The sequence below is a fragment of the Macrobrachium nipponense genome, chromosome 38 (assembly GCF_015104395.2).
Source record: "Macrobrachium nipponense isolate FS-2020 chromosome 38, ASM1510439v2, whole genome shotgun sequence".
Classification (NCBI taxonomy): domain Eukaryota; kingdom Metazoa; phylum Arthropoda; class Malacostraca; order Decapoda; family Palaemonidae; genus Macrobrachium; species Macrobrachium nipponense.
Window position 1 is genome coordinate 15,997,849 of NC_061098.1, and position 19,032 is coordinate 16,016,880.

The 19,032-nt window shown below is 37.1% G+C and overlaps 2 protein-coding genes across 2 annotated transcripts in view; one reads left to right on the forward strand and one right to left on the reverse strand.

The window, feature by feature from the left end:
• The first annotated feature begins 6,785 nt into the window (after positions 1–6,785).
• LOC135209670 (exosome RNA helicase MTR4-like) lies at positions 6,786–14,806 on the forward strand. The gene is made up of 14 exons (XM_064242406.1): positions 6,786–7,380; positions 7,802–7,996; positions 8,384–8,681; positions 9,002–9,162; positions 9,361–9,486; positions 9,595–9,745; positions 10,211–10,383; positions 10,796–10,936; positions 11,536–11,697; positions 12,119–12,307; positions 12,910–13,132; positions 13,331–13,482; positions 13,650–13,764; positions 14,003–14,806. Exons 1-14 carry the CDS (start codon positions 6,922–6,924, stop codon positions 14,155–14,157), a joined length of 2,700 nt encoding a protein of 899 aa, XP_064098476.1. The 5' UTR covers positions 6,786–6,921; the 3' UTR covers positions 14,158–14,806.
• A 359-nt stretch (positions 14,807–15,165) lies between these two features.
• LOC135209672 (dnaJ homolog subfamily C member 21-like) overlaps positions 15,166–19,032 on the reverse strand; it is a 30,779-nt gene continuing 26,912 nt past the window's right edge. Inside the window, exons 10-12 of the mRNA XM_064242407.1 lie at positions 16,568–16,707; positions 15,889–16,286; positions 15,166–15,374 (exon numbers count right to left, since the gene is read on the reverse strand). Of these exons, the coding sequence (XP_064098477.1) occupies positions 15,231–15,374; positions 15,889–16,286; positions 16,568–16,707 (682 nt within the window). The 3' untranslated portion in view covers positions 15,166–15,230. The remainder of the gene's footprint in view (positions 15,375–15,888; positions 16,287–16,567; positions 16,708–19,032) is intronic.

Below are 19,032 nucleotides of genomic sequence, written 5' to 3' on the forward strand. Positions count from 1 at the left end.
CAGAATCCGTCGATCCCTGACGACAGGTTCGAGTCTTTCACGATCCCCTCCCTTCTGGACTTCACCGATAATGATGCGGATGAGATGCTGCTTTGTCCTGTGAGGGCGCTACGGCGCTATCTGAAGAGAACTCGACACCTCAGGCCTGAGTGTCGACGCCTCTTCGTTAGCACTGGGGTTACCAAGAAAGAAGTTTCCAAGAACACGCTTTCTTTCTGGTCTCTCGTGAGGTGATCAGGAGAGCGTACGAGGCTGATGGTAGCGACGACATCCGTACGCTCCGACCGAGAGCCCACGAAGTCAGAGGTATCGGACCCTCCTTAGCGTTCCGTAAGAACTTCTCCGTGGCGCAGGTCCTGAAGGCAGGTGTCTGGGCCAACCAGACCACCTTCACGTCCTTCTACCTTCGGGATATTGCCCACAAGTCCTTGGATACTTTTTCCTTGGGACCTGTGGTGGCTGCTCAACACGTTGTGTAAGCTTACCCAGCACCCGAGCAGGCAGAACAGCATCGATTCCTGGTATGACTGGGAGAATGAATGTGCGAATGAGAGAGTGACTGGCTTCTCTTCACCATCTTTCTCTACCTCTACCTGTGGGCAGAGGGATACGGTCGTTACCACGCTGGAAGGGAGTCAGATGCAGGTAAGCTATTCAACCGAGCTCCATCCTATCTCTTTAACTAGAGATAGGAGTGTATATCCACCACTTTCTCCAACAAGGGGGAGATAGTGGATGCCTACATGAGACAAACCCATTACTTTATATTTGCTCATGTACAGGAAAAAGTTCTTACAATGCTGGTACGAAGAGATACGCTTGCCTCTCTCTTAGTACTCGGCCCAGAGGTCTGACCATTGATCCTGCGGTGCACACCCCGATCAATCGGACAGAGGCTTGGATCCCTCCCTCGCTCTTACGACCAGGGAGGCATTCCAGGGATGGACGAACACCAGTCTGTTCATCAAAAGACTCAGATTCCTCCCACCAAGAAGTGAGTCTTCCTATTGTTAAAGGACCGATGGTTTGTATTACGTATCGGAACAAATGACAATTTGTCGAAAATTGCATTTTTCCTAACTATACAAACCTGAGGTCCTTTAACAATAGGAAGTAGCTAGCGGCAGCTGGAACGGTCGTAAGCTTCGAACAAGGGGAGAACGGTAGTTAACTGCTTGTCCGATCGTCGCGCGGCGAGGTAAACAAATCACTTTTGCTTTTGGCCCATGCAAAATACGCAGAGTGAGGGGTGGCATGAGGAGGGACTATATGTAAAGGACCTCAGGTTTGTATAGTTAGGAAAAATGCAATTTTCGACAAATTGTCATTTTAACGACTTTCTGGTCACTGCAAATTCGGCCCCATTAATTTCTTATGGTGCGAAAACAGACAGAGGCCCAGGGACCGAAAGCGATTGTGTCACACTATGGCGGTAATCTGGCAGTAAAACATCTTCATATATCCAAAAAGTAAATAATAAAGATATATATGCACATTATGATTATAACAATTACATGAATAGCTGATAACAATCTGCATGAATAACTGGTAAACTGTTCTGCAAAAAAGTTGAGTATAGCAATTAATCTACAATAGGTACGAAAGTCAAGATGTCGTGACGTCATAATACAGGACTTAAAAGAACGTTCTAATTCCGAAAAACAATTACTTAAATTAGAGTCAGAATTGAGTTACTTTTTCAATAACGAATGTTTTCAAATTAATCATCATAAATATGTAAAATATTGATGTTTTACTATTTATTTAAATAATTATCTAGTGCACGCTTCGTCGTCGTCTTCTACCAAAACCATAGTTTCCTTAAAAACGTTGTGGTTAGGGACAGTGTTCCGATTGTTGTGATGAAAGTGCCCCAGCATCTATGGGTACAAGTGGTGTGCGGATTTATCACAGGAAATGGGAAGTTTGTTGACACAAGCGACTCCACAAACATCTAGATGGCGTCTATCTTCTAAGATATTTAAGCGTAAGTAAAAATTTCGAAAGCGTTTTGGTGAGATTTGCACTGCGTTGGACACCCTTTTCACTACCCTCTTTATTGCTTTAAATTTAGCCTTAATTTCTAACTTTGGAGAAAATACTTACTTCGAAAGGAGAGAGAAAGTATGAAACTGGTTATTCCCGGGGTCATGATTTGAACTGAATTAATTTTTACCTTGTAGGGTAAGCAATCACGGACGATCCACCATCATCACGCTTGCCGGGTCATATTCTCTCGATATTTAATTGGTAAAACAAGAATACAATCACAACTCTAAGCATACCATTCAAAAGATTGAAGTTTCGTCAACATAATGTGATATATGAAAGCCCCATATGAACTAAAATAAGTATGTGACGCTCTTCGTTAAATATGTTTTCAAGGCAGTTTTGAAATCCAATATGGCGGCGATCGTGTGGCTGGATGGGTCTAGTCGCGGATGGACACCATCTTTCCCAGCCTTCTGAGCACTCATTTGAACAATGTTAGCGTATATATGTAACGTTTATTGATCTTACTCAAGATTGCAGTTGTAATCAGCACAATAAAACAACATTTTGTTGCCTATATTAGTGAAAGTATGAAACTTGTTATTCCCGGGGTCATGGTTTGAACTGAATTCATTTTTACCTTGTAATCGGTGGATTTATCCTTACTGCCATCATAACTGAAACTCCACAGTGCTTATTTGATTGTTATTATACACATTTTGGTTTTAATTCACTCCACATTGCACTTGAACCACGTTGCTGTTCCTGGTTCCTAAGCACTCACTCCACAAACACAGTTACGAGCAGCAGACGACGACACTGCAAAGTTTTATTCCCTTAATTGTTTACTTTGCTCATTATTTTGTTCAGCTTTACTTTGTTATTTCAAAATGTTTATTTAATTCATGTCTATTACCCCTTTTTTGCTACCAAATTACCCCGAAAAATTACAGATATTTCTAAAGTAGATACAATCCAATGTTTCTAACCTTGTCGTACATCTGGCTGCCGAAAACCATAGCGGAACAGACGACGGATAGTGGATTAGAATAGTTTTTTCTTTTTGCTAGCACTTTTCATTAAGTCTATATTAGTATTTTGATTTTTTAATAACTGTATGCCAGAAATAAATGTAACCTTTAATGTTTGCATGCTAAGAATGGCAAAATCATCGTTGCCACATTAGTGGAGCTTCACACATACGCCGATGCATTATTATAAACTGATTCCATGAATTCACGTTGTCATAGTAATGCAACAATGATAAAATTACTTTAATATTTATGTATATATATATGTACTTCCAATACATAGGCTAATTTCACCAATTTCCACGGTTTGTGTAAGTCTTATACCCAGTTTGGAGGGTGAACACGTACCAATTGGCAACAGAGAGAGAGAAGGGAAGGTGATGGAAGGAAGAAGGACAGGGGTGGAGGTTGGGAGGGAGGGTAGGTGGAGCTTTTTACTCCTGTGTTCGTATCCATTTCTGGATAATGGAGTTTTTGTCTCTTGGTACAAGACCAAGTGTCGTTATTCTTTACAATTAGTGATTCACGATACCCTTATAAATTACGGCACTGGGTGTAATACACTATAGCAAAATCTCGTTCTGATACGAGTGTTCGTTACTGAAATATTGCCAAAAAAACGTGCTTGTACTGTCTCTGAAACCCATAGTGGGTATGCTGCTTAGTTGTCAATCAGGTTTTTTGTAATCAAGTATTTTTTACAAGCTAGCTATTGTATAAATTTGTATATTTCTCAATCAAAACATATGCTCCTCAATACTAACTTTCCTCTTTTAACGACTTTCTGGTCACTGCAAATTCGGCCCCATTAATTTCTTATGGTGCGAAAACAGACATGAGGCCCAGGGAGCAAAAGCGATTGCGTCACACTACGGCGGTAATCTGGCAGTAAAACATCTTCATATATCCAAAAAGTAAATAATAAAGATATATGCGCGCATTACGATTATAACAATTAAATGAATAGCTGATAACAATCTGCATGAATAACTGGTAAACTGTTCTGCAAAAAAGTTGAGTATAGCAATTAATCTACAATAGGTACGAAAGTCAAGATGTCGTGACGTCATAATAAAGGACTTAAAAGAACGTTCTAATTCCGAAAAACAATTACTTAAATTAGAGTCAGAATTGAGTTACTTTTTCAATAACGAATATTTTCAAATTAATCATCATAAATATGTAAAATATTGATGTTTTACTATTTATTTAAATAATTATCTAGTGCACGCTTCGTCGTCGTCTTCTACCAAAACTGTAGTTTCCTTAAAAGCGTCATGGCAAGGGACCGTTTTCCGATTGAAGTGATGAAAGTGCCCCAGCATCTATGGGCTATGGGTACAAGTGGTGTGCGGATCTATCACAGGAAATGGGAAGTTTGTTGACACAAGCGACTTCGCAAACATCTAGATGGCGTCAATCTTCTAAGTTATTTAATCGTAAGTAAAAATTTCGAAAGCGTTTTGGTGAAGTTTGCACTGTGTTTATTACCCTCTGTTTAAAGCTTAAAATATGGCCTTAATTTCTAACTTTGGAGAAAATACTTACTTCGAAAGGAGAGTAGAGGTCTTTAGCTTCGTCTCTCACCAACAACAACTTGTGACTGATGACCATCTCCGGTGTCAGGATGCTTTATAAGTACTTTTTCGGAGGGTGTCCAGCCGTGATCGTTGGTCAGTCCATGCGGTGTTTTACCCTAAGTGTTTTCTCCAAAATTACGAAATCATAGCATCGTTCAAACACATTTTTGGGAAGTGGCTGCATTCCGGGATCGGTGCCCGCTATGGGTAGATCTATACTATTACCATTCCGCAGCGGCCTCGACTATGGCAGTTGCGATTTTTCTATGCAGTCTTACCTCCTGAACAAGAATTTGTAAGTAATATTTATTCGGATAACTGTAATTAACCCCCAAGGGCTCGTACTAAACACAGCGAAGTACATTTGACGGCCCAATTCCTCGTGGCTTTCGTATTCACGGGGACAAACGATATGGTCATGCGAAATGCTTATATAGAAATACCCCGCTATGTTGCCGCTTGGTCATTTACCATAGGACAAGGATATTTAGTGCTCTTTGGGGGTTCCAGGGGGAGCTAGTCCCTTCAGGTTAGGAAGGTAAGGTCTGGTTAGGTCAGGGCATGGCAATCTAGGAATGTTTAGGGTTTCCTACCCAACTAAGGTAAAAACTAGGGCTGCAATATGCCTATTATGAATCCAGTCGCCCCCTGGTTTGCATTTTTCCAAAATGTTTCCTTCTAGCAAAAACTTCCATAGAATAAAAGTTATTCTCTGTGCTCTAAACCACCCAGAAACCAACTTAATAAGTGAATTTAAGTCAGATTGGTGATCGACAATTTTTTTATGTGAAAAGTAACTTTTTCTAAGTTTGCAACTGATGTAAACAGTGTTATACAACACCTGCCTCCTGTAGGTAGTTCTTGAGGTGATCATGGTGTGTCACCTCAATCATCCCAAATTCAGGTTGTGTGATATTTTATTCTTTAAATAAAGAGGGATCGTAAATGTTTCACAAATGGTAAATTATTGGAAGGGGAGGGGTTTGGTTATTTTAGTATATTAGTGGGTTACTTTATTTTATTGAAAAAGACCATTCCAGGAAGGTAATCCCCACATTCTGCAATCTTTCTCCATGGTTTAGATGTATATAGGGGGTTGCTTTTCCTCCATGAAATAGATGTTATAGAGATAATGCCTGTCTGCAAAATGTTTTTCCTCGGTGGTTTTCCTCTGCTCTATACAAATACTACTGTCTTAGTTTATTTATATTTATAATCAGTTAGATATTTTTGTAGTTATATCATCTTATCATTTGTAGAATAACTTACTGCAAATATTCAGTTGTGCTTTTTTACAGATTTGATCATGTGCATCTTGTATTCTCTACAAAATTGATATAGTTATCTTGGTTAAGATTTTGAAAACCTTTCAGGAGTTGTAATTGGCTATTTTTTATTACAGAGCTGCAAAGGAATTACAGAAACTGCTTGTGAAGAGAGAAGCGGAAGAGGAACCAAATATTAAGGGTTCTTCAAAAAAATTAAAATCTCATGTTGTTCAAGAGACCAAGTCAGAGCTTCGGTAAGTGAAGTCCTGGTTGTTTTGTTGATGAAATTTTATAATTGATTACTGCACCTCAGCTCGTTGAGTGAGTTGAGATGTGGTAGAGCTTAGAGTGAGGAGTATCTTCTAGAACTTGAAGGTTCTCAGTGCTGGGATGTATCCTTGGTGTCTTCATGTATTTATCAAGCCCAGTCATTGACCCCTCAGAGATGACATCAGTAGGACTATGGCCCTAAAGACTTGATTCCCTCTTTGCTGGACTTCAGCAAGAATGGTAAGTGTGAGTTCAGCAAGAGGGATAAGCATGAGTCACACTGTTTAAAGCAATATCTCACATTCTAGTGGCTGAAAGAGCTCATGAATGGGATAATTATATCATATTTAACCAAGCTTGAGAGCGAAGAATACAAAAAATGGTTTTGCCAACAAGAAATCAATGCAAGTGTGTGACCCTCCAAAAACCTTCAGCTTCAGATTACTGTGCATCTCTGGAAGTGCTGCCTGCACAAGTGGGCTGATGTAAACTGATGGGTTGTATTGAAAAATAAATGTTGTGCTCACAGCTCACAAAAAAGATGTAATTCCTTTCCTTTTGTTTGTAATAAATATTTTGTTGTTATTAAACCTCTAGCTGTAATTATTTTTAGCAGTAACATTTTTACCTTGTTCCAGGCAAGCAGAAGAAATTCCACGGATAGCAGTTCACAGCATAGAAACGTATGAAGCTTGCACGCATGAAGTTGCTGTTCCAGTTGGCCAGTCTTACATTCCACTTCAAGCCCCAAAGGACAAACCAGCAAAGTCCTACCCATTTATGCTAGATCCTTTTCAAAAAGAAGCCATTCTTTGCATAGACAATGAGCAGAGTGTTTTAGTGTCTGCTCATACATCAGCTGGTAAGACAGTGGTTGCAGAATACTCCATAGCAAAGTGCTTGCAGAATAAACAGCGAGTCATTTACACAACACCCATTAAAGCTTTAAGTAATCAAAAGTATCGTGACTTTAGTGATGAATTTGAAGATGTGGGTTTGTTGACTGGTGATGTCACGATCAATCCAAATGCCTCCTGTCTTATTATGACAACTGAAATTCTAAGGAGCATGCTCTACAGAGGCTCTGAAGTTACCAGAGAAGTTGGTTGGGTTGTCTTTGATGAAATTCATTATATGAGAGACAAGGAGCGTGGTTATGTTTGGGAAGAAACCATTATTCTTTTACCAGCAACTGTTCATTTTGTGTTTCTTTCTGCTACTATACCAAATGCCAGTCAGGTAAGTGGAGAATACAATAAGTTGAAGTAGTTCTTTAGCTTAACTTCTTTTGATTTGAAATTATTTGATTTACTATGATCCTTATAGTTTCCTTTTTGTGACAATTTACTTGTTCGCTAGTGTCAGGGCAAGCATACGTATTCTTTGTTAAATGTCACACACTAGCATTATTTGCCGTGTCACAAACCTCACTGCTACCTCAATTGTCACATGGTGTAAGAGACTTGAGAAAATGACAGAATTGCCTTTCAATGATAGCTTTAAGCTTTGTGTAAAGGATTGCACATCAAGCAGTATGCATGAGTAAAATCAGTATGAAATATTGTGGTTCCTTTATTATTTTGAAAATTTCCAGGATAAGTTTATGATAACTCTTTTGCATATTTTAACCTTTTCATAGTTAAATTGAATTTGTTTACAGTTTGCCCAGTGGATATGTTATCTCCACCACCAACCTTGCCATGTTGTATACACTGACTATCGGCCCACACCACTCCAACATTACATATTTCCTGCTGGTGGTGAAGGTATATACCTAGTTGTAGATGAGCACTCCAAGTTCCGAGAAGACAATTTCAACGCTGCCATGACCATTATTCAAAATGGTCCAGAACAGGTATTGTGACTTCATCGAAAAATACAATATACATAAGAGGTTTTGAATGTATTGCTATTGAATTGTTAATATTTTGAAGGTCAAAGTGAATTTTTTGTTTGAACCATTGTTTAAACAATATTCTTGTAAATGGAAAAACGTTTATAGTATAAGAATTGTAGTTTACTGTAATCTTGTCACATAACCACTTTTCCATATCTGCATTATGCCCTAAACTACATTCTGTTCAGTGCAGTATGTCATGTACTCAAGAAGATGAATATGTACTGTGTCGATGACATTAGTACTCATAATTACATATGGAATAAACATTAAATGTTCTTGGACCCAAAGAAAATATTTGTGAAACCATCCTTTTTCATTAGATACTTTTTCTCTATGTTTCAGGCAGCTCCAAAAGGAAGGAAAGTTGGAGCTCAGCAAGCTGGTGACTGTTTTAAAATAGTAAAAATGATTATGGAGAGGAATTTTGCGCCTGTCATTATCTTCAGTTTTTCCAAAAAGGAGTGTGAAGCATATGCCCTACAGATGTCCAAATTAGACTTTAATCAACCAGAGGAAAAGACACTTGTTGATGAAGTTTTTGAAAATGCCATTTCCATTTTATCAGATGAGGACAGGCAGCTGCCTCAAGTTATTTCTGTGTTACCATTATTAAGAAGAGGAATTGGTATCCATCATGGAGGTACAGTATTTCTAAATGATTTGTCTCTACTAATAAAACTGCAGTCATGTTTGGAACTTTTGGAAATAATGTTTATTATACTCTGGCTTCAATAAAATTAACCACAGTTTTACATGAGAAATGACTTTTGGACATCCTGAATGAAAAGCATACAAGCTGTTTGGGGATTTCGTTACTTATCAGGAGGGCAGACTCCTCTAACTCTCTGTGAAGTTTGGGTGCAACTTGTGGAGAAGTTTGAGAATTCTTTTAAAAGTTCCCTTATGAAATACCATCCTTCATCGAAGGTTTTCATCTAACTTTGTTTCTCTGTTCACCAGGACTTTTACCCATCATAAAAGAAGCCATTGAGATTCTGTTTGGTGAAGGATTGATTAAAGCTTTGTTTGCAACTGAAACTTTTGCCATGGGTTTGAACATGCCTGCTAGAACTGTCCTCTTCACATCTGTACAGAAGTTTGATGGCACAGATTTCAGATGGGTGAGATTATTACTTTACTTCAGTAATGGAATAGGTATTAGCTTCTACTCTTGATTGAAATAGAGCATGCTATTTGTTGAAGTGATATGTGATCGTTTTTCAAGTTGATGGCTGTGTGTGGTATGTGAATACATTAGTACTTAAAATAAAAACTCAGTGTTATAAGATATATAGTATATAGATATTTGTATTCTTCAGGTCACTTCAGGAGAATATATTCAGATGTCTGGTCGAGCTGGCCGACGAGGAAAGGATGACAAGGGTATTGTAATCATGATGGTTGATGAAAAGCTGAACACTTCAGTGGTGAAAAACCTTGTTCATGTAAGTGGAAATTTTTGTTGACTTTCTCGTTAAGAATATTTTTATACTAGTTATTGTAAGCTTTGCTTGTGTTTGTATGATTATATAAATGTTCTCATCTTATTCTAGGGAAAAGCAGATCCCATTGATTCAGCCTTCCATCTTACCTACAACATGGTTCTTAACCTGCTTCGAGTTGAACAGATTAACCCTGAGTACATCTTGGAAAGGTCCTTCTACCAGTTTCAGAATTTCTCAGCTATTCCTGAACTTTGTGATCGTAAGTGTACAGACAAACATTATTTATTTAGAAATTAAGGATATTTCATCTTTCAGGTTATTAAGCAAAGTTGAAAAAAATTAACTCATTTTATTCGTAGGCAACTACATATAGTCGAACTTCAACAAGCATCTTTCCATAAGCACTGTTTAAGTTTTAGGTTTTGTAATCCTTTTCAATACACATTATGAGTTGCTATGATCTTGTCACATCTTGGTTACCAATCTTTTAGGCTTTTAGGCTAATGCTGTGAAAATTTAGAAAACAGACTAGATGGAGTGTTAAACAGTTAAGTACGTACAGTATATACTTCCTACTGGGTTGGATTTTCATTTTCTTACTAACTGTTATACTAATCTTTGACTTGAATTTCATATCAAATGGATTTTTTCCTGTACATTAGTATTTCTTTCTTCATGTTTCTGAAAACTAGAATAATTTCCTTTTATTTTTCCTGAATTTTAGGTGTGGCAAAATCAGAGAAAGACTTGGAGAAAATGCAGATACCAAGAGAATCAGAAGTGGAGAGCTATTACAAGATTAAGCAAACCATCCACAATCTTAAAATGGAGCGTCATGCTTTCATGACAAGGCCAATATATATTATGCCTTTCCTGCAGCCAGGGAGACTTGTGTATGTAAGTGCATATGTCACTTTTATTTCATGCTAAAGTAGGGGATACCACCTACACTGCTAGCATGCCACACCACACTAGATGGTAATAGAGCCTTATATAACAAAGAAAATCTTATTTTTTCAAATTAAAATTTGAGAAAATACTTGCATTGTGAAAGAAATTGCTATGCTGTTGTTTAAAGATAATATTTTGCTCTAGCTGTAATAAGTTGTACGTGTAGTATTTCAAAGTTTTAACATTTTATTAGCTCTTCTCCTTTTTTATATAAATGCAAGAATGTGGAAATTAAAGTATTTGATTTGGTACTGTAATCTCACAGGGTCATTGGGATTTGCTAGTAAGCTAGTGTTATAGCAGTATATTACTCAGTGATGTACCATTTATTATTAAATCAAAAGTATTGTCTCCTTAGATAAAAAATAATGAAGATGACTTTGGCTGGGGAGTGGTGCTAACTTACAAGAAGAAAGAGGATAAGAAAAATCCATTGGAAGCTCCTGTTGTAACTATAGATGCCATTCTTCGAGTTTCAGAGGCGTCAGCAGCCAAGAAGGTAAGAATAAGTACTTCATATTGCAGTGCAGATATTTTACAAGTACTACAGTGGTGATGATTTGAAGCTAGGGCATGAGAGTTTATGGTACACGAAACTCTTATCCATGGGGGCTGCAGTTCCTTTTATGAGAACAAAAAGTCATTAGTGAGCAATCAAGGAGTTTCAATACTTAGGCACTAGTACTACTGAGAGTTCAAGGGTTAGAGGTTTCCTGTTGGGAAGGAGTATACTATGTTAGGCTACTACAATGGTTCTAGTAGCTCTCATGGAAGAGAGGCTGTGTATAATTCCATATTGCAAGGTTGTTTCCAATCATTGGATGAAGTTTAGGATTGTGTACTATGCTTCTTATTGTTGGAGGAAATGTCTTACATTGTGCCACAGTATACAAGTTTTGTAACTGCTTCCCATCGCCTGACTATCCAATTTTCTTATCGTTTTCCTTATTCCTGTTCGCTGTTATGGAAATTAATAACAGTGTCAAACTGCTGTGATTGTAGATATTGTTTACAGTGCTTCCCCTCACCTATAGGAAAAGTAACATATTGTTTGGAATTTTATACTACATAATTATTCATGCAAACATTTTCTTTCAGGTTACATCGGAACTGAAGCCTCCAAAGCCGGGAGAAAAGAGTGAGCCAGTGGTGATGTCTGTTTTACTAAAACTAGTTCACGATATTTCTGCAGTAAGACTAAAGTTACCCGAGGACCTGAAGTCACTTGACCAGAGAGTGATGGTTATGAAAATGGTTCAGGTAACGTTCAAGTTTAATCACAGCCTTTATTCTTATTCAGAATCTGTGTCTGGTGTAAATATGTATTAAATACTACTGTTAAGAAATGTCATCAAAATGTAATGTGGCACATTGTTACCCCACTTTTTCCCGCTTCACTTTGTCACAGATTTTTGGGGAACATATTTTTTCACATTTTTGTGGGAACTTTAACCAATTCGCAAATTTTTCTATGGGCTATATCTTTAAAATTATTACTAATTCGGTTTTTTCTTCTTAAATTAGTCAGTGAACTGTTAAAATAGGCAGGTATAAGAGGTACATGGTATCTGGCAGTTATAAGCGTTTTGAAAGGGTTTTTCACTTCCGCGGATCCACGACAGGTAGCAGTAAGGCGTGAATATAAAATTTTGCATTACTATGTCAATTCCTCTGTTTACAGGAGGCTCTAAGGCGTGTTCCTGAAGACCAGTTCCTTTTGGACCCAATCAGGAATATGAAGATTAAGGATGAAGTGTTTGTTGATATTTGTGACAAACTAGAAAAGTTCAGCGCTCGATTAGAATCTCACAAACTGCACAATGATCCACAGTGTGATGAGTTGTATGCTGTGTATGAAGAAAAGATGGAGGTGAGGCCAGTGCCTTTTTTTAATTACATGTACTATTTGTTTATAACTGTCCCAGCTTTTTGTATTTTCCACTAAAAGTGACTTGTTGATAATCCTGACAGAAAGCTTATATATGATCATTATGGGGGAGAATTGAGTAAACACACTCCAGTCTGTCTGTCTGTGTTTCTTTCCAACCCGTTTTATTGTAATTTCCTTGTTATAAACAACATTGGTAAAGCAAAGTGAATAACATAGGCATTGTGAAAACGTGGTAGGCCATGAGTCTGATGGTGATTGTGTGGATAAATTTTACATTATTTTCCTTGAGTAGATCATATTGAGTCAGTTGTCTTGGTATGTTTATCTTTTGTGTATGCAGATGTTTATGTTAATGAAGGATATTTCCAATCAAAGCAGTTTTTACTCGCTACTTTCACTCCAGTGTAGGAAATCATTGTTCTGATTCATATGCTGCTTTTACGAATCTTATATAATCACTGCACTTCATACATTAAGATGCAATATATATTTACTCCCAACTTTAATGTTAATCATTAATGGATTATTTTGATGCCGGTATATTAAATTGGATTACATTTGCAAATGCTATATATTTTCAGATGATGAAAGAGTACCAGAATGCTGAATATGACCTAAAGAAAGCTAAAAGTGTTTTGAAAATGGATGAATTAAAATGTCGTAAAAGAGTTCTGCGTCGTCTAGGATATGCAACGGCTCAGGATGTCATCGAACGCAAAGGACGTGTCGCATGCGAATTGTCAGCTGCTGACGAACTCCTCATTACTGAAATGCTTTTTAATGGTCTTTTTAACGACTTATCACGTACGTTTTGTGTACTTTTATCAAGTGTTTCTTGTACAAATGTAAAGATGACTTAAAAAATACCAAGTTTTAAAAAATCTATGGAAATATGTGAGATTACCATACAATATGAAATTTACACACATATGGTAGTATGTATTTGGAATGTACTATTAAGAGCATAACATCTTATCTAACATGATAACATTATATTTGCAGCTGCTCAGACATGTGCTCTGTTAAGCACGTTTGTTTGTGATGAGAAGGGCACAGAAATGCCCAGGCTTGGTGAGGAATTATCAGGTCCACTTAGACAAATGCAAGACATGGCCCGACGCATAGCTCGTGTTAGTCACGAGTGTAAACTAGAAGTACGTATGTTTACCAAGCTCTCTTTTCAGTTTTTGTTGACAAATTAGTGGTGAAATAGAAATACATTGATACTATATCCAGAGTAATGAAACAGCAATTTTGTAAGATGTATCCTGTTGAATTTCTTGATTAAAGAGTAAATTTTGACAAACACATCTATTTCCAGATCAATGAAGACTTGTATGTAGAGCAGTTTAGACCTTTCCTTATGGATGTTGTTTACGAATGGTGTAACGGAGCATCCTTCCTGGAACTTTGCAAAAAGACAGATATTTTTGAAGGTGAGTTTGCATCAGTTTTTAATTCATTTAAGTTTTCTTTTAAAATCCTTTTTTGGCATCTGTGCACACACATATGTCTGGCATAAGCTTGCACTTATTTCACTTATACAGAATACAAATTTTCATGGTCTCAAACTACCATACATTACACACATTCCAAAACTAATTTTTTGAAATGCTGATGAAAAATTCTTTTTGGATGACAATTTATAACTTGTGTTTGTGTATGCAATTTCAGGTTCGATTATCCGAGCAATGAGACGACTGGAGGAACTACTAAGACAAATGGTGCAAGCATCAAAAGCAATTGGAATAGATCTTGAAAACAAGTTTTCTGAGGGCATCAAGTTGTTGAAACGTGACATTGTTTTTGCTGCCAGTTTATACTTATAATTTTTGCTCTTTACACAAATAGGATTAGCATAAGTCTCTGTGATGTAAAATAATAGTTTGCATTATTTGTATAATATCATGACTTTTTTACAGAGAGAATACGTACATATTCATGTATTTTTGGTATGGTTTTCATTATTATTCATAGATCCAGTGAAAGTTAATTGTCATGAAAATTAACTTCTTGGGTCTGGAGATGGAAGTAAAGGCTGAGGTAATTTCTGGAAATGCAAAATGCTGAAGAAAACATCAGCTGTACAACCAGACTTAGTTGTATGTATGTACGTCTAGAATTTCAACTTTATTTTATTAAAGGAGCAAGACTTAATTGGTGAAACCAACATTATGTTATCGCATTTCTCTTTTCCATGGTTTAGGATTGCATGACTGTAATGGAAAGTATATTTTAAAATGCTTTGTCACCTCTGTACAAATGAAATGGACAGTGCCATGGATAACTGTATTGCAAAATCTATTTGAGCCTTAAAAAGTTGATACCAGGAAAACTATAGAACAGTAACCATATTCAAACAAGATTCCATGTTAAATTATAACCTGTTGTATATACATTTTAAGATTTCAGTTATTTTACACTTAAGACAAAACTTTTGAGTGATTTTCTTTGGTAAAAATATATTTACTACAAGTATCAGTCTTTTCAGTTGTATACATCAAATCACTTGCTAAAACTTTCATGAACTATCAAAAATTATAGCCTAATTTGGAAGTTTTCACTATACAACACCTCAAGTTGAGGTAAGAGATTGTGCATGCAACACAATCATTTTCTAATTCAGGCAAAGGATAGAGGAAATAGTCGTGAAGGGATGCTTAAATATGTGAAGGCTAATATGCACTGTATACTTAGCTAATAATTGATGTTTGAGAAGAGTTACAATGATCAAGAAATAATCCCTCTACGATTTTTTTTTAAAGGTCACACAAAGCTTTCAATGTATCATTACACAACCTAAAATTCCCTCTAAACAAAGGTGAAGCAAAAACTAATTTCACAACAAAGTTTTATTTAAATTAGTAAAACAGCTATATATTTTAATATATCATATACTTACTTATTTAGCACGCACTTTGCTTCTTTTCCCAGACTGAGAATTGCCAGCAGTAGTTTTTAGGGCTGCATGTCCTTCTGCCTTTATATGAGTGAAAAGCTTGTTCTTTGAGGGGAACTCAGCCCCACAAATAGTACAACGTAGCTCCTGAAAAGACAAATGATAAGCTGAATCAAACCTTTAGAAATGTATGAATAATACCTACACAATCTCATGAAAATGTAGTTAAATCCTTTAATAGTTGAAAATGGAATCAGTAAAGACACTTAGCAGCTGTAACTTTCAATAGCCAAATCTCTTGGTTAATGGGTTGCACCAAGCACTGAATCCCTGTGAACTAATTATGTTTTGTCAAATATACTTGGGCATTACCACAATGAAGTATAGGATTCTAAAAAGATGGATAAACATGTTTCACGTAGGGATTGAAATCTAAGTTGTTTTTTCAAACCAGAAGAAAAGTTCAATAATGACTAGTTATTTACAATAGCAAAAAAGGCATAAAGCTCTTAAAGTGATTTGAGTTTAGCAAGCAAAATAATATTAAAAAATGTTTAGTACACTTTCAAAAGGTTTTACAAAAAAAAATTAAATAACTCACAATGGCACTCCATATTTTGTAAGGAAATATGGAGAGTAATATAAAATTATAAAATCTTACAATAGTTTCTGGTGGTTTAGAAGCTGCATTTGCTTCTCTAGCTCTTCTTCTTTCTTCTTTTGCTTTCTTTCCCTTCTTTGCCTTTGAGGATACTTCTTGATCACTCTGCTCTTTAACATCGTCTCTAGATTCTTTGTCTATGTCTTTATTCTGGCTACTGTCCTCTGAGTTTTCATGGCCGTTAACTGTGGTCCTGTCGCTACAATCTAACTTTTCTGTATCAGGGGTCGAATCTGAGCTGTCTTCCAAGATTAACTGTTGTCTCTTCTTCTTCTTTGATTTTCCACCGGCTTTGCTAGTAGAGGTAAGTGGGGGGGTGACATCTTCTGTAGAACTCTGTTTCTTCTTCTTCTTTTTTTTCCTTGATTTTGGCATGGATGCTGTTGTGGTTTCATCATCTGAAAGAAATATTTAGTAGTATATTTAGTAACACAGAGAATAACAAATACGTTAGGAAATAGAAACAATAATTATATAATGTATAGAATTTTTTTTAAACAAATGCAAAGTACTTCTACAACAAATTTTAAATTCAAGATATGCTGAAGCAGAATTAATATGATAAAAATAGAAACCAACACTTGATGAAAAGTACATGGAGCAAAATATTTAGAATATGTACATGAGTATAACATCTAAAAATATTTAAAAACTTTCATTATCTGAAGATGTAACTGACCAGCTGATCCGCTATCAGCAAGACGTGAAGTGTTTTCTACAGGTTGTTCCTCTTCCAGTTGCTTCTCTTCTGCCAGCATTGTTACCTTCAGTGACTCCACGTTTTCTCGGTGCTTCCTTGATCGCTCATGGTTTTCCATCCTATGAGAAATGATACAAGAAAATTAAATTAGAATTCAAAACAATAAAAGCCTTGCCTAGCGCATGAATTCCCAGTATGTATGCTGGGGACCATGAATCATTTGAAATTAGAATTCAAAACAATAAAAGCCTTGCCTAGCGCATGAATTCCCAGTATGTATGCTGGGGACCATGAATCATTTGAAATAACTCAAAATCAAAGGGTTCAAAGGTAAGAGATACTTTTAAAAATACATGAAAGCGGGTTAAGCTTCTCGCAATTACCACACAATGGAGTTAAGTATATTTTAGTTTAACCAGACCACTGAGCTGATTAACAGTTCTCCTAGGGCTGGCCTGAAGGATTAGATATTTTTACGAGGCTAGGAACCAATTGGTCACCTAGCAATGGGACCTACAGTTTATTGTGGGACCCAAGCCATATTATATCAAGAAATGAATTTCCATCACCAGAAATAAATATGATATTGTTATAATACAATAAAGTTTCATACATACTTACCTGGCAGATATATACATAGCTAAGACTCCGTCGTCCCCGACAGAAATTCAAATTTCGCGCCACTCGCTACAGGTAGGTCAGGTGATCTACCGGCCTGCCCTGGGCGGCAGGACTAGGAACCATTCCCGTTTTCTACTCATATATTTTCTCTTCCACCTGTCTCCATGCGGCGAGGCTGGGTGGGCCTAATCGTATATATCTGCCAGGTAAGTATGTATGAAACTTTATTGTATTATAACAATATCATTTTCATACAATCAACTTACCTGTCAGATATATACATAGCTGATTGGCACCCTTCGGTGGAGGGTAAGAGACAGCTACTACTGGAATAGACAGGTAAACAACATCTGTTGTAGGTATAAATTAAAAACCTTGGTTCCTACCTGATAGGTGGTAGACTTCGTGGGTGTTTTCCCCGTAGTCTGCATCACCTCAAGAAACTTTAGCGAGATATGTGATCTATGGCACCCAAGAATTCTTGTGGGTCTGCCGAAGGGGTCTTATCCACTTACTCGGCAGAGCCTGAAAGGACTTTGTCAATGGGTGCTGATCCACTTACATGACAACACACCTTATTAAGGAGCAAACAATCAATCCCGACCACCTGATCCTAACCACCATGTTAGTATTAAAAATTGCTCAGAGTTATCCCCAACTCTTCGCAACAACCGTAACTCAAAACACAATGCACAAGCACACAATAATTTCAAAAAAAAATTTTATCTATTACAAGATATCACAGAGTTCCTTACTGAACTGAAGTGACTGGCCGCTTGTGCGGCAACTGCACTTGTTCAGCAGAAAGTCTAGAACATCTATAAGACTTAATAGTAAAAAATAAAAAAAAAAATTTAAGGATTGTTGTAAGCTCCTGTACCCAGGATTGTGCCCGCAGACACAAAAGGACCTAATGAAAAACATTTTTCATAGGTCACACGCACGTCCTTCAAATAGTGAGCCGCAAACACAGAATTACATCTCCAATATGTCGCTTCCAAGATATTCTTCAGCGACATATTTCTCTGAAAAGAGAGACGTCGCCACTGCTCTCACTTCATGAGCTCTTACTCTCAGGAGTTTTAAAGAATCATCCGTGCAAGCCTTATGAGCGTCCATAATTACGTTCCTGACAAAAAAGGCTAAGGCATTCTTAGACATAGGTCTTGATGGATCCTTCACTGAGCACCAGAAGGCCTTGTCTAGAACCTCCCAACTGTTCCTTTTTCTTTAAGTAAAACTTTAATGCCCTTACTGGGCAAAGAGACCTCTCCGGTTCCCTGCCGACGAGACCCGATAATCCTTTTACTTCGAAGTTTCTCGGCCAGGGTTCGAAGGATTTTCATTCTTCGCTAAGAATAATTCCTTGAAGGAACAGATGGCTGAATCTATATTGAACCCGACTTTGTCACTAAGGGCGTGCAGTTCGCTAACCCTTTTTGCCGTTGCCAGAGACAAAAGGAATAAACATTTTCTCGTTATATCACGAAACGATGCCAAATGTAGGGGTTCAAATCTCTCTGAAGCCAAGAACTTCAGCACTACGTCTAGATTCCAGTTAGGGGGAGAAGTCATTCTAGACTTCTTGGTCTCAAACGACCTAATCAGATCATGCAGATCCTTATTGTTTCCCAAATCTAGGCCTCTATTCCTAAATACGGCCGATAGCATACTTCTATAGCCCTTTATCGTGGCTACGGAAGAGCTGCGATTCTTCCTTAGAAATAACAGAAAATCAGCTATTTCTGTTACAGAGGTACTGGAGGAGGACAACTTCTTTGACTTACACCACCTTCTAAAAAACTTCCCACTTGGATTGGTAA

What these genes read in the sequence shown, in the direction of transcription:
- LOC135209670 (XM_064242406.1), top strand. Translation starts at nt 6,922, where the DNA reads ATGCTAGATCCTTTTCAAAAAGAAGCCATTCTTTGCATAGACAATGAG. An exon ending in CTATACCAAATGCCAGTCAG is followed by an intron (nt 7,381 to 7,801) that starts GTAAGTGGAGAA and finishes ATTTGTTTACAG; the next exon opens with TTTGCCCAGTGGATATGTTA. An exon ending in TGTATGAAGAAAAGATGGAG is followed by an intron (nt 12,308 to 12,909) that starts GTGAGGCCAGTG and finishes ATATATTTTCAG; the next exon opens with ATGATGAAAGAGTACCAGAA.